Raw genomic sequence first — 15891 nt, 5'->3', positions numbered from 1 at the left:
CATGGGAAAGAACCCATACTGGAGCAGGGAATGTGTGTGAGGAGTCCTACCTCTGAGGAGCAGGGAGCAGCAGAGACAATGTGTGATGAACTGACCTCAAACCCCTCTCCACATCAACCTGGGCCACTGTGGGGAGGAGGTGGAGAAAATCAGGAGTGAAGTTGGAAGGTGTTTTTAAGATTTAGTTTAATTTCTCACTGTTCTACTCTGACTTGATTGGTAATAAATCAAATTAATTTTCCCCATGTCCAATCTGTTCTGCTCATTATGTTAATTGGTGAGTGATCTCTCCTTGTCCTTAAATCCTTTCATTATATTTTCTCTCCCCTGTGCAGCTGAGAAGGGAGTGATAAGAGTGGCTTCAGTGGGCATCTGACATCCAGCCAGGGTCAACGTGACTCAGATTCGAATGAGGTCAACTGCAGTGATCCAGCTAAACAAAAAGCAATTAACAGTAGGCTGACCCCTCTTACCCTTCCTCCCCAAAACCTTCACTGCTCCTGGGGACAAAAAAAACCAAAAAAAACCAAAACACACACACACAAAAAAAAAAAAAAAAAAACCACAACAAAAACCAAACAACCCTCCCCCCAAAAAAGAGAGAAAATTGAGATTAGCACTAGTTCATTAATTAGGTGTCACTCAACATGGTTTTTTAAAACTTAAACAGTTAACTCTTCTCTTTCCTGCTGCTGCATTTTTAGCATATGCACCTAAAACAAAAACCTTGTTTGTGGTTGATAAGGGAGGATTTGAAAGTGTTTACCACAATCTTTTAGCTCATCTTTTGGTGCATTGTTATGGAGAGCCCCGACTAAAGCAGAGTGTCTATAGGTGAAAGGAATAGTCTTGAGGAAAGTCCTGATCCTTGAGGATTGAGATGCCCTGAAAGGATGCTCTGTGGGATATATTCTGTAAATCAATATATCCTAATAAAATCTGTGGATTTTCTCTGGCTCCATGCAGCACACTGTTCCCTAAAGAAGCTGGTGGTCTAAAGGTTGACAGCTAAGAAGAACAGGAATAATTGCAGGCTGCTGCCACCTCTGTCTCAGAAAGTCACAATGCCTTCTAATACTGGGCATATTTACTTGCTTGACAGTATGGGAAGAGGATATGCAGAAGACAATGTAATTTGTTTTTTATCATTGTTATTCGGTATTTATCACTAGTAAAAAGCAAAACCATAGATAAGCAAACAAAATGCTTTAAAAAGTGTAAATAAAACTCCTGTGCAATCATGGTACTGTCTGTTGCTGTGCAGAAGGATGAATGTGTGTGTTAATTCCTCACCTGGCCATAAGGAGAACGTGGGTGAAGTCGGGTCTGTGTTGATCAGTGACTCTGTGCTGCCCGAGAAACTGCATGCTAAACAACCTACTGTCCTTCACATAAATAAATGAATTTATACAAAAATAAATTCATATGGATGATATTTATGGGTATAAGTTGAACAGAGTGTCCTGGTTTTTTGGTAGGGATGAGACAGCAGTGGCACATGGAGGAGAAAGTCTGGCGACAGGCCCCAAGCTGATGTAAATGCTGCAGGGTTGCCAGGTGAGGTAGTGTCTGGGAGCTGAAGATTTGCTGTATATAGGACAAACAATGCAGACTGGAGCATCTAGCACACTGCTAAACACCAGGGATATGTAACCACACAGAGAACCAGAATGATCATTTTCACAACAGATTTACGGATTAAAATACTTTCAGAAAATTTTAGGATTGTTGCTCTGTGTCCGTTGACAATTTTTGGATTCCTAGCCCTATCATGAAAATTTTTTCTGCCTCCCAGGCTAGGCTTCATTTTTTAAACAGAAACAGAACCTGAGTAAATGGACGTCTCACCTCAGAATATTTTACATCTTGTCATGACACCACAGACCTGCAGGAATCTCAGTGGAGGGAAGTTTCTGTCCAGAATATAAAAGCGTTTACTTTGCTCCTGCTGCTTTTCATCTCTTTTCTCTCCTTCTGGTGTGTATTTTCCTACCCTGCTGACTGTGGTGTTGCATACTAATGGAGCAATACTTGGCCCATCCCCAGAGGAAGTTGTGTGCAGGTTTATTGAGGAACAGAGGGGTCAGGAGGAATTTCAGCGCATCCAATAACTCTTCTACTGGTGGGATGCCTTCAGGTAACAGCACATGATTTGATGCAAGCCATTTTCTATTGTTATAGCACTGCTGAAAAGCACGTATACAAAGAAACTTAGCCGACACCCTCTCCCTCATTATATATATATTTATTCCAACAGCTTACAAAACTATAACGCTTATGTGTTTTCTAAAAGTGCTTAGAGAAGGAGGCCTGTCCTGCTAAATCTCTTCTGCTTGTGAATCAGGCTGACAACCGGCAGATTTTGTTTCTTGCTGTAAATAGGTGAGAAAGACCGGGCTGATCTTCCAGTACAGATAAGTGATTTCCTTCAGGGGGTGTGAGAAGGGTGCCAGAAGGGTTTTATTTTCATTCCTCGCGCGATTATTATCAGCTCCTTAGCAGCACGACCATCGGATTGCACAGGATGCTTGGTGAGAAAAGCCTTTTGCCCCAGGATCATTTCCTTTCATTCCTCAGGCCAGCACAAAGGTAGTAAAGAAGCTAAAGACCTATTCAGCTGAGAGAGCCAAGCACTGGTGTTCCAGCATTTGCCGTTCCAGGTCAGATAGCGACAAGTGGGCAAACCCTAAATTGGAATTAGGTTGATTATTATTTATCCTCGTCTCCACGTCTCGGAGTGGGTGGGGTGTTTTTCTCCCCACGGCTGACAGCGGCCGCATCGGAGCCGCGCTGCCGCCCTCTCCCGGCTCTGCGCGCTGCAAAGCTGCCAAACCCTCTGCATTGCCAGCACAGGCAGCCACCGCCTGGCAGGCAAACAAGGGGGAAATAAACCAGGGAAAACAAACAAACAAACAAGCACCGAGGAGAAAATGGGAAAAAAATTACAAAAAAAGGTTGGGGGGGGGGGGGAGGAAAAAAGGGGGAAAAAAAGGGGGGGGGGAAGGGGGAAAAGAATAAAAGGGGGGAACCAGAAGAAAAAAGGAAAAGCAGAATAAACAAAGAGAAAAAAGGAAAAAGAAAAATGAAAAAGAGATAAAAGAAAAAAAGGGAGGAGAGGGAGAGGGAGAGGGAGAGGGAGAGGGAGAGGGAGAGGGAGAGGGAGAGGGAGAGGAGATTGTTCTTCAATGAGGGGGTGGCCAAGCACTGGAACAAGATCTCAGGCAAGTGGTGATGGTCCCAAAGCTGTTGCTGTTCAATAAGCACTTGTACAGTGATATATAGTTTCACTTTTCGGTTGTTCTTTGTGGAGTCAGGAGTTGTACTCAATGATCCTCATGGGTCTCCTCCAACTGAGAATATTCTGTGATTCTAAATATTAGTGCTAAGGCTCAATCCCACTTAGTTACCATGCTTGCAGGACAGGATCTCAAAATACAATAGCAATATATTAGCAAATGCTAACATTTGATGAAATAAGGCAAATAGACTTTAGCTGTACCATATTTTTTTCTCGTTAGGGTTTTTCTAAAAGAGTATCAAACCACTGTATGAACTACCAGTGCTGAAACAGTATCAGTTCCAGCTACCAATTCTTGCTCCTGGGGCAGAGAACATTTTATGCCACACACAGTGTAAGACAGCAATGTAAAAGACAGACAGGGAAGGGATACAGAAAACATTATCTCAATTTCAGAGTTCAGAAGAGAAGCACAAAAAGACTAAAGGGAGGAGCACCCAAAGTCACTTGTGCACTGGACTGATCTGGGGATATTGCATAAAAACATAAGCACTTTGATCTGTTCCATCACGGCATTTCAAGGAAGCAGGAGAGGAGATGAGGGCAGATGCTTCTGTGCTATTACTGACACAACATTCTTCCATTCTTACTTGTAGGGATTGTGGAGAAACAAAGACTTTCCTCTTCATGTCATAACTGCTTAGAGGTTCTCCTGACCTTTGTTTCCCCCTCCCATTTTTCCAGGTGATTAAGCTGTGCAGTCAGAAAGCATGACTATAATGCCAAGAAGCCAGCAATTTTAACACCACAAAAGGATAATTGTGTAATACTTCAGGCCATATTAGTTTCAGCACAGACTGACCCTCAGCTGGTGATGACAGAGTGCCAACAGCTCCCAGCACAATGACTGACAGAACTGGGACATGGCAAATTCCACTTTCAAAGCTTGCAGCAGAACAAGAGTTAGGGGACTCGCTTTGCATTAAAACAGGCTTGTGCCATATTCTTAGAACAAGTGATAAAGTAGGACAGCACATGACTCCTTCCCTTCTAAACCATTCCACTTGAAACATCTTTCATCCACCTCTCATTCTCCTTTGCTAGTTTATGAAAGACAGTTGCCCATACTACTAATGTAACATTGCCTGAATTCTTAACTATGCCACACATTTGTACTAAATTAAAGAGATTTTTGCTACCTGCAAATGTCACATCAATTGGGAAGAGCAGCTTAGGTTGTGACATCCATCACAACCTAAGTAACCTCAACGCAGTGGTGCACTTGAGCCTGAGTATGTTACTGCTAAACTAGAGGTCTCAGTGTTGTACCTGTAAAGATTAAGACATAACTGAGACACTCAATTGTCCATTCGTTTGACCCTGGCTCCAAAATATTTGCTCACATTTTCATTAATTGGGTGCTCTGTAACATTCCAAACCTGAGTGTATGTGATGCTGCCTCAGTGTCAGCAATTGGAGCACCAGAGGGAAGATCCTGACTTAGACACCCTGGAGTTAATCAGAAGTAAATATATAGGTGAAATCTAGGTTGTCTGCTCTGGGCAGAGAGGAATCTGAGTTGCATCGCTCAGCTTCAGGATGTTTCTGCATTTTTGCCAGTTAGTATCTAGCTTTAAAAGAAGACTTAAAAAAAAATAGTTGATCCTTTTCTCACAGATCCCAGGAGCTTTGCCAACTGTTCTCAGCTGTAGCGTGACTTCCCCTGTTAACATTCTCCCTGCAGGATACCCGGCAGTCTGAGGCAAGGAGCCCTTCCTTGGGAAGGGAACTTGAACCCATCCAGAGCAGGAACTGAAGGGAGTCCAATATCTCTCACTTTCCAGGACTTAAGGTAAGCAACTCCTGTTACAAAGACAGGACTACACAAAAATTACAAAATTTAGGGCAAATTCCTACTTTCAAGAGATTACTTACCTATCAAAGTAATTAGAAAATTCCCTCCTCTGGTCCTGAGCAAGCCACTCAAGAGAGGGGTACCTGACAACTCCTCTTGCCACCCAGTTTCTATCAGGCATGTAGATGTGGAATGGAGGACCTGGGCCCTTACTCTAGGAACGAGGATTTGACAACTCAAATTCTTTTCTTCTCTCAGTTCTGTAATGTTCTGGATGTGTGATTAAACTCTGAGTTGTTGAGTCCTGGTGACTCAGTATGTGTATAGTAAAACTAGTTTCCTGTTCCTGGATCTTTTTAAAAAAATCACTATTCATTTCAGCTTGGGCTGACAGTTGAAACTGTAAGAAATATTAAACTAATATTTTTTTCCTTCAGAGTGTGCTTTGAACAAGCAGCCTTAATTTAAGAGTTATTTTAGCAGTTCATTTCCCAAAAATAACTAAATCATTCTTTCCAAAATCCATGTACAAGCTGACTCATAACATGAAGCTCCACTCAAGCCATGGCATAGCCACAGTGGAATTAATGCAAAAGTAATTATCTCAATTTACATGGAAACTACTCTCAGTTAGAAAAAAACCCAGAAAGAAATCTTTTAGAAGTAGCTAACAATCAGACTAAAAGCAGGGGCAGCCTGGAGAAAGGATATTTATGTCTTTAATTCTTGAATGGCTCAAGAAAATTCTGTATCAATGACATAATTTTCCATTCAATTACATGGGGTGATTTAAATACATAAAAAAGGTAATTACAAAACTTCTGTTAGATTTTGCTTAAAGTATAGTCAAAAGAGACTATGATTTAACTGAGACTAGAATTTCAGACATGCTTTAACATGTTTTCAGTGTTGTTCCCTGGAGATTCATCCTGTACAGATCAGGTTATTTAGAGATTAAGTGCCTGGAAACAAGAGAGGTTACAATATGAAATAGATTCAAAAACCTGGAATTAATTTTATAACTTTTGCTAAGAAAATTGATAACACACAGCACAACTGGCCCAACATCTATAGGTCTGCTTGTAATTACTACTTTCTACTACAATAGCTTCCTGTCTACTACCATGTGGGCAACCATTGACTCACATCAATGAGTCAATAGAAATGTCACTCTGACTCAATACTACTAAATGCCATTTTCAGAAAAGGAAATACAAGCACTGAAGTGACCACCAAAATGGAGAAATTATGTAGTTTGGTATCTACTTTATGCAGTTTGAGGCAATTTTTACAAATTCCTTTAAACACTACAAAATGGAAAGTGTGTAAGATGTAAGCTAATTTAAACCTGCTTTGCCATTATCATGTTAAGCAGTTGACAAGGTTCTGATATAATCAGTGGTATAAAAGTCCCAAAGTAAAATCCTAAATAGTCACTACATAAAATGTAATTTTAAAATAGAGTTACACTCAGTAAGAATCCTAATTTATCAATAATTATGTATCACTAAAGAATAGGCTGATAAAGGATTTTCTTTCACACATTTCTTGCCTCTCCCTTCCATCACAGTGCTAAGCCCATGTGAGCTGTGCCTGCACTAACAGAACTGCAAGACTCAGTGCAGGAGAAGCAATCAAGGATGGAGTGACAACAAAAGCACCAGATGCCACTGATGCCTCTTCCACACTTCAGTCCTCAGGCATCACAGCACAACAAGGAACTCTCCTGACTCCAGGGTTTCCTAGTAAAGACAGATTTGAAGAGGCACAGCCACTCTCCTAAGAGATAAAAATAAAATACTGATACATTCTATTGTCAAATAAGCCTGTATGATCAGAATTACATAGTGTGAGGGTATTTTATTACAGTTGTACAGTCTAGATCACATTCAACTGTTCATTTAATCTAGCACAAATCTTAATTAATCCTCAGGTTAAGTTCCTTCTAAACAACTTCTTAAATGAAATGTTAACGGAGGCCCATAATTTAATCTTCTGTCCCTCCATTTAGAAAGTGATTTTTAAATATCATTGAAAGACAGCACTTGGACACTAACAGTCCACTGCAAGGACTGTCACTGAGAAAACAAGGTGAAAAAAATAGCCCTGTCCCCCAACACAGAAATTGTAAAAAAAAAAAAAAAAAAAAGGCCAAATAAAAGTTTGTAACAAATTTTACTTATAGAAAAGCATTGTTTTAGCATCATTTCACAATAAAAAGGCAAGATCTGTTGGACATTATAAAGACACGGTATATCAATTCAGAATGCAACAGGTAAAGCACACCATAATACTCAGTGTAAAAGGTTTGAGACACACTACTGTATTTAGCCAGTTACTCCTGGTGCCTCTTTGTGGATATTTTCTTAATTACAGGATATTTTCTCTCTGCTTCATACATGTCAGAAGTATATTTTGTGATATAAAAACCTGGAAGTGTTAAAATACATTGAAACATTCCAGAAAAATCAAACCCAGGACCCATTTCTCTCTATACACAAACAGCTCTACCTCATATATAAACTATCTGTCCCATCATTGTACTCCCCCTTAAAAAAAAAGATTAAAAAATGTCTTGATGCAGGAAATTTTTCCATCTTCTCACTTCTGCATTCATGCAATTTCATGATCAGGTTTCCTTTTCCAAATACTAAGATGTAAAATTAACAGTTACTTTTCCTGGGGCTTTTCCAACATCTTCAGTGCTAATCTTCCAACCATTAGCAAACTGTATAAGGGGAAAAAAACATATAATTTAACAATAAAAACAACAATTCGTCAATTCATTTTCAGATGCTTCATCCAAGTGATGCATGGGAACAAAAATAATACACAAAATATGATTCACTCCATCTCAGTTTAATGAAGTGAGTAAGAAATCACACACAGGAGGTTAAAAAAAGTATTGTACCTGACACCAGCAATTAGCCCTGCAGGCATGAATTTTCTGGAATGGTAAAATCTTGTTCCCATGACAGCAGTCAGTGCTCCAGATGTAACTTAAATGAGAGATTGTACAGTCCAGTCAGCAGAGATGCATGTGTGGGAGAAACATAATTAAAAACTAACAGAACAGAGAGAAGAAGTAGCAGCATCAAGTAAAAAGAGAAACAGGGTTACTTCACTTAATGGACTAATAGAGTCAATAAATTGTGTAAATTTTAAAATGCCTCAGTTTGTAAAGAGTAAGTATTCTATATCAAGTTCTAGCAGATAGCGCACTCCATATCCTTCTGCACATACTTCTCAAATTTGTTTTCCAAAATGTGCTCTTTTTGAGACTGGAAAAAATTTACGATACAGTGCTCTAGAACTCACTCCTTCCACACACAGGCTAATCACTAAACTTGTGCACATAATTCCCTCACTTCTCAAAAAAGGGAGAGAGAATTTGTCTAACTTGTAGTAATAATGTCTAATATGTAGCATCATATTTATTTTGTAGTAATGTTCTGAGAATTAACTAATTTGTTATCAAAAGACTTCAAAAGGGAAGTGTGCTAAGCATTACTAAGGTGAGAATTAATTATCCCTGACCACTTGACACAGAGACAGGAGCCAGGTACTTTCACTGTCTCAGTAAGACAGAAAGGACAGTCCCTGAACATGGTATCTCAAATAAAGACTGAATGCTAAAAACTATAAGGAAAACATACACTTAGCATCCTTATCCTTAGTATGAATCTGCATCCAGTGGTAACATCTACACACATGCTGTTCCAACAACTCTTTTATCCCCTGCCGTTGCTTCTATGTGATGACTGGTCCTGCAGGATCCAGTGCATCTTCAGTCCTAGCCATGACATCCTTCCTCCCTAACACCAGACAAAATATTGTCACTTACTAATCTCACATAATGAGATATGTAAGAGACTGGGACCATAGTCCAACACACAGTAAAACAAAAATATTTCAGTATTAAAATGCTTCAAGCTCTAGTTAATAGCCTGTCTTCAAAATATGCACATCTCAAAATGAAATTTTGTTTCAAACAGTAGCAGAACACATCTTCAAAAACTTTAAAGCATGAAAAGACTCCATATGCTACTGAGCTACAGAAATGCATCTGTCTCTCACATTTGGGAAAACACTTGACCTCACACTTCTTCAGCTTGCTGTATCAGTAGTTTATTAAGTTATAAAGGCTTGACCATGCACAGCTTTTGGTCTGGCCAGTAGGTGTGGAAGTGGACTGCCTGTAAGCAAAGCTGAAGTGGAGAGAAATACTGGGCCTTCCCCTTTCACTTCTGACTTTCACATGTCAAAGAGCCAGATGCTCTGTCACTGCTTCAGAGAAAAAATGCAGTAGTCAGTGATAGCTCTTTAAACACTGACTAAGCAGTAACTCTTCACAGTTACCTTCTCAAATCATGGGGAAGGGAAGCTCCAATTCTGAGAAGGAAGAAACAACATTGCTGAAGCTTGCTTCTCTCTAAAATCTCCCCAGGCATCAATACCTTTGCAATTTCACATATTTGTCATTTATAAAAATAAGGCAATCTCTGCCATTTTCTGTGATAATAAAATAGTCTCCTAGGGGTATGGTCAGTCTGAAGGGGAATCCCACTTCCCAAAATGTTACAGCTTCCTGCAGGATGCTCAAAGTACAAGGATCCAGCCAAAAATAGGTCAGAAATCTATTTATTAGCATTTCCCTTGCACTGTGATCCTTCAAACACATCAGTATAGGCCACATGCATGTTGGGAGCCACCAGTTCAGTTTAGACAGCACTGAATTTAGATTTGTAACACTATCTGTGTTTAACTCTTCTGCAAAGACTTTTAGGTGCTCATATTAAATATATAGGGTAAATATAATCTTTTTCAAATAAAATTTTAAATTACTTACTCAGAGAAACCCAAATGTTATTTGGATTCTGTGAGACCTGATAAGCACCCAGTCCAGCCAAACTCCCAAAGAATAGGCCAGCAGCTAGTGATGGAACACTACCTGAATAAACAGAAGATAATGCATTTCTTAGAAACTTAAAGATTACTTTGTTCAGCAGCTGACCTGTTTTGTAAAACACCAATAATTATAAAAATAAAAAAAAAATGGGCTTTCATCATTCATTGACATAAAGAAGATTAGAGAAGGGGGTTTTTAAAATAATGAGACCATGCTGATCAGCACCATGCTGATCAGCACTGTATCTTGCATAAGATACATACAGAATTAGTATTTAGTTCTCTAACAGCAAAGCCATTAATACATCCATGATTGAAAGAACAGTGAGGAAAGCAAAAGAATTGGTGTTTTCCTTGCACAAACTGAAGCATGTTGCTTCAAAACAGTATTATGAACATTCGTTGAGAGGCAGTAAAATAGAATGACTAAATTGTAAGGATTTAAGATCAGAAAAATGGACATGTGAGTGGAATTGGGCAGGAGGGCATTTAAAGAATTGCCAAGGAGCAGTAGCTGAACAAGAGAGGTCATATGTCCTAAATTCACCTGAGATTTGATCCAAAGGTAGCTGCAGCCTTTGGAAGAAGGTACCCTGAATGCACCTAAACTTTGAATCAGGTCCTCAGTATAAATGACAATCCCAAGCTACCAGAAAATAAAGGATACCACATCTAAATTGGTGATTTATTGAGTACATCAAGTAATGAAGTAGCATGATCACTGTGAGTGGTGAATGCCCTCCATAAGGCCAACAGAGAATTTAGGACTTAATGCTACTGAAGGTGGTTCTTTATACATTCCACTTCTAGGTCACCTTTCAAAGACTTGAGATTGAAAAACTAAGTTGATAAAGATCTCCTCTCAATGTTAAGGTAGGACTGCATATTGCTTCCAGAAAGTAATAATTTTAAATCATCAACAAGGTTGCTGTAATATTGCTTTGTATCCTGCTTTTGGTATAAAAAGCAAGAGACAAAGATGATAGAAAACGCCTGATATACTTGCACATGTGCAAGGAAAAGGTGCACACTCTACTAGGCGGCTACTTTGCACAGAATACGAGTTTAAAGCAAATCTGTGGTAGCTACAATGCTTTCCACAAGACTGGGAGCTGAGAAACATCCATCATTTCCTTGAATTTTACCTCAAGGCATTGTTTAAGTAGATAGGACACACACACACACTTATAGGACAACCACATCACCTCTGGTTCCAGAAGTTCCTACATCTCAAAACGCAGGGACCTAGAGAACATGCTAAATGAAGACAGAAAAATCAATCAATAACTCACCCACTCACTCACTCACTCACTCACTCACTCACTCACTCACTCACTCACTCACTCACTCACTCACTCACTCACTCACTCACTCACTCACTCACCCTTTGATTGCCATGCTCTCATACTGTTCCAAAGGCACCTACTACTGCCCCCTGTCTGTGTGGGTAGATAGATAAGGTTGTGAAAGAACAGATCAGATCAACTTCGCTCTACGCATGAAAGTTCCATTGGTTTCTCCAAGTTATTAGTAAGGATATAATGGCTCCTTTGTATGGTTGGTTTGTTTTTTTTTTCCTCTTCTGCAGTTACCATACAAGTTTCTGTTCCTCTTCAATAATCCTGTGACCTGGATTCCCTTTCCTGAGCATAACCATGCCCTCCCAATCAGGTTCCAGAGGACAAGAAAGACACCCATCATTTCATAATGGCCTTGGAGAAATACAGATGCAATTAGTTACTTAAGTTCTCAGCATTGTCCCTTCAGTCCTAAACTCCACTCACAACCCAAAGGATAAATCTAGGCCAATGGAAAACAAACTGGAATAGGCACTAGCATCTATCTAGTCAAATGCACTGGTAAGAGTCTTACTGACTTCAGCAATGCCCCTTCCTATCATAAAAACCAAGAAGGATTAAGGATTTTCAAAGCTGAAGAGAGACAGTGTTGCAGCAGGAATGAATCCACAGTTCTGTCTGGAGGAGGGGAAACTCAGAAAAAGGACAGGAAATGAAAGCAGTAGGTCAGAGGGTAAGCTTACAATGCATAGCCCAGAAGAAAAAATAGTTTAAGGACTGATTTGCAGTGTTCAGCTCTACTTGGAGAAAAGATAGTTCTGAAAGCTCTCTGCAGCTTGCAATATACTGTTATCATCAAAGATTAAAATGGGAATAAATCTCTTAAGGAGGAAAAGTGGTGATTTATGTCATTTGAAGATACAGAACACTTATAGAATGCTTGTATTTTAAACAGCAAGGAAAAAGCCTTTCTGAAGCAAACTTATGACAGTTCACCCAAAGAGCACAGAGCAGATATCAGCATCCACCAGAAAGCAGATTATGGCCTTATCAGCACCAGTTCAACTCAAAATCCAGCACACCCCACCAGCAGCAAGTTATCAGTACATGGCACAAACCGATAAAATTTACATAGGGGTCATCTTCGAGATAGGAGGCTTTCGTAAAAAGCTGCCCAGCTCACACCAAGTTATTGGGGAGAGGGAGGAGGGGGTGGGGGGGTGGGGAGGAAGGAGGGAGACAGAAGCACCTTTCAGCATCCTACCTGCTTTTGCATAGCCAATGATCCCTCCTGATGCCACCAGGGCGGCGTAGCCAAAGCCGAGCCAGTCCACTGCCATGCTGAAAACTGGAAGAGAAATTTGGGATGAAGATCAGCACCTCTTAACCTTTTTCCGGGAGGAAAAATTTAAAAAGCAAAGCATTTTGCAATGGCAAGCTTTTCCACGAGCTAGACCTGCCTAAAGCCTATGCCCTGAGGCGAGCCCAAGGGATGCAGGCGGCTTTGTTGGGAAGGCAGCCCCGGGGGTACAGGGACACTGCCGGGTCCCAGCTGCGCGGCGGCCCCGCTCCGCAGCAACCGGGGCGGAGCAGGCGGCGGAAGGGGAGGCGAGGCAGCCACGCACCGCCCAAAGCTTCCCTTTTCCGGCTGTTCTGGGGAAGGAAAGAAAAGCTCCAAATACGAAACCTAAGCAGAAGCTCACTCAAGAGGCAGGGCAGGGCAGGGCGAGGCCTGCAGCCAGGGGTTGCGGAGAAGGAGGCGCTGGTGTCTTTGCACCTAGGTGCAGAGCTCCCGGGAATCCCCTGGCTCGGCGGGAGGCGGGTATCGGAGATGCCCGAGCAAGCCCTGGTGCCTACAAATGACTCATTCCAGACCAGGTTTTGTGCTCGTGTTCAGTGAGGGGCAAAGCTCCTGCGGAACTGCAGTCGTGTGCACCTAATCCGTCCCGGTCCTCATCCAAAAGTGGGGTTACGTGGTACAACTGAGAATTTGGGCTTGGGTTTTGGTGTAGCATGAGCTACAACTCTGGGCAGCCTACAGGCTGCTTCCAGCTTTAATCGGTAATTTCAGTATAGCTCTTGTACGGAACACGTAGAGGATTTCTAGGACCTCCAAATTACAAACTAGTGCACCAGAAAAAGCAGTCTTCTGCTGTAGAAATTATTCAACAGTGGGAGATGGAAAACATCTTGTAAAGAAAATGTTTGGCTTTTTTTTTTAGCCTGGAAAAATGTAGAGATGTTTGCTGCCTACAAAGCTAAACTCTCTTTTCTGAGTGCTGAAATGGATTTTCTTCATATGAATTGATGATATTACTCCAATTGTCCCATGGACGTTTCACCATATAGAAAGAAAAAGTACTCCTGTAGCCAGATCCCTAAACTGAAGGAGTTCGAGTCCTCTTCATAATAGAAGGCATAAAACATAAGAGGCCTGTACTTTCTGCAAAATGCAGCCTTCCTTAGCTGCATTCAGATTTTGCCATCTTTATGAATTAGTGTAATGGTCAGAAAGTGCACTTTCTGACCATTACGCTAATTCCTTTGTTGGCCTCAGTGGTTTAAGTAGGAATCTCTTCCCTCCATGCAAACTGCCATAACCAACACCTATCTAAGCTATAGTGGATGGTATTCCCTTTTTAATTCAAGCTATATAATAGCTACGATGTTCAAGCTTCACTGGGCTCTGCTTTGTGATCCAGCACAGGGATTCTCCAATAGGGGAAGCAGGAAAACTGGAAGAAATCCACAGCTGCTGGAGCTGTTGAACTCACCTGGGCCCTGAGCTGTTGTTGTTCCTTGCAGCTATGGCTCCATCAACTCTCCCAGTGTCATGCTCACCCACCCCTTCTGACAGGAACAGCTTTGCACTGCTGACATCTCCTCTCTGCACTGCTGCCTCCCCTCTAAGCAGTTCCCTGAAAACTAGAATGGAAAATGTGCTGAAAAGGAAGATGTACACAAAGATACGACAACAAACTGCAAATTACTCATTAGTAGAAGAGTATTCACTCAAGGTATAAAAATGGGTTTTCCCCTAAGGACTGTTCTCTGTCTCCAGTTCATATATTGTTCTGAGTCTCATGAGATGCATAATTCTTTGTTACTACACAGGGGATTTAGATTTTTACAAATGTGTAATATTTACTTTTAAGCCCATACTTTAGAATCCAAATTCTGTGGAATTTTTGCTTTTTAATCTTAAAATTACATGTAGACTGGATTTTTTTCCTAGTGCTTCTGCAATTGTGATCACTGTGTCCATGAGCTCATGTGTTTAAAAATTCAAACAATTAAAACAGTTTAGCAGTGGCAGACATTTTGTCAAGGACATAAGATAAGCACTATCAAATAGACATAAGAGTTTACAAGTGAAATCGCTGTACACTTATTTAATCTTACACTTTTTAATTCTTATATTTACTGTAGAAGCCTTAGGAATTAAAAATCTGGCATCTTTATGGCACCTTTCTGTCAAGTCAACAAACCATTTGAAGTTCTGCATTATTTGCGTGTGTCTGTGAACACAAACTTTTAGGGTACCATTAAAATTAAAATCTGTGTAAACTCAAACTTTATCTCTTTAATGTTGAATTAAACCAAATCAACGATGTTGAATATCCAAACAAGGGGCTCTGTTCATTTATCTAAGTAAGGGAAACAGTTACAGAAGGTAAATATGGAGACCCACTTCCAAGAGAATACTGCTACTGCCACATGAATGATTCTGTAACAGCACTGATGATGCTCATTTTGTTTCAGTGTCAGAGCACAGAGCTGAAATGGAGTTACATCCTGTTTTATATCTCTAAACCAGCCAGCATTCCTGTCTCCAGATTTGGCTCAATCCTTTTTCTGATTTTCTCTACTTTTTTTCTTGCTACACAAATAAGGAGGAATGGATGAAGTGAATCAGAACAAAGCATAATTCCAATTACTCTTTGAAAACAGAAATAGTAATGGTTACTCCAGTAGTGCAGAAAACATTAACATGCCTTACACCTTAAAATAAAGAAAGGAAACACTGAGTTCAACTCTTCGACCTTGCTCAACTTTGTTTTTCCCACTGTATTTTTGTAATAAGGCTTAGGATGAATTCCTGATGCCATGGACTGAGAAGGTCAGGAATTTACTTTTTGTTTAAGTGCTAACAAAAGAGGTGACATTTTATCAGCATGCTAAAATTTCAGGTGTTATAGAATTCTTTTTTAACAACATGGCTCAGATCAAGAACTTGAAAAAATACATTGGGAAGGGGAAGGAAAAGGAAAAACCTTATTGATATAAACTCTTCTGCCTAAAATTATGTATCATATTCTGAACAAAATGTTTCAGTGATGTGAACCATGAATGCAAATATTTTTTAAAAAATTAAATATCTTTAAGTATAAACACAGTAAAGAAGCCAAACATTGTGCTTATAAAGTCCATGTCAAATATTAGAAATTTTAGTTTTCCATGAGTGTAAGAATGGGATGTGATCATCATATTTTAAGTAATTTTAACATGTTCTTTCTTACAGTAGGAAAAGAAATGCAGGACAGACACAGACCATACCTTGAGTCAAATGAACAGTAACATTTTCAACAGTA

General features: G+C 40.2%; 1 protein-coding gene across 2 annotated transcripts; it reads right to left on the bottom strand.

Annotated features, from left to right (window-relative positions):
• Positions 1–7249: 7249 nt before the first annotated feature.
• Positions 7250–12923, bottom strand: LOC103813884 (transmembrane protein 14C-like). Of its 2 annotated transcripts, none has more exons than XM_009087293.4 (5): positions 12760–12923; positions 12564–12647; positions 9943–10044; positions 8005–8092; positions 7250–7821 (listed from the first exon to the last, which is right to left on the bottom strand). In XM_009087293.4, exons 2-5 carry the CDS (start codon positions 12637–12639, stop codon positions 7764–7766), a joined length of 324 nt encoding a protein of 107 aa, XP_009085541.1. In that variant the 5' UTR covers positions 12640–12647; positions 12760–12923; the 3' UTR covers positions 7250–7763. The 2 variants fall into 2 exon arrangements, with proteins under 2 accessions (XP_009085541.1, XP_018776518.1); XM_018920973.3 differs by having other exon boundaries at positions 12756–12914.
• Positions 12924–15891: the final 2968 nt, after the last annotated feature.

Source organism: Serinus canaria, chromosome 2 (genome assembly GCF_022539315.1).
Source record: "Serinus canaria isolate serCan28SL12 chromosome 2, serCan2020, whole genome shotgun sequence".
NCBI classification, from domain to species: Eukaryota; Metazoa; Chordata; class Aves; order Passeriformes; family Fringillidae; genus Serinus; species Serinus canaria.
Note: the sequence above shows the minus strand (reverse complement) of the source record. Positions and strands in the feature narration are given on the sequence as shown.

Bases quoted from the DNA above. Each gene is read 5' to 3' on its own strand.
- LOC103813884 (XM_009087293.4), bottom strand. From the start codon at position 12,639: ATGGCAGTGGACTGGCTCGGCTTTGGCTACGCCGCCCTGGTGGCATCA. The intron at 10,045-12,563 runs GTAGGATGCTGA...CTGTTTATTCAG, and splicing joins CATTGGCTATGCAAAAGCAG to GTAGTGTTCCATCACTAGCT. The intron at 7,822-8,004 runs GTACAATACTTT...CCCCTTATACAG, and splicing joins GGGCTAATTGCTGGTGTCAG to TTTGCTAATGGTTGGAAGAT.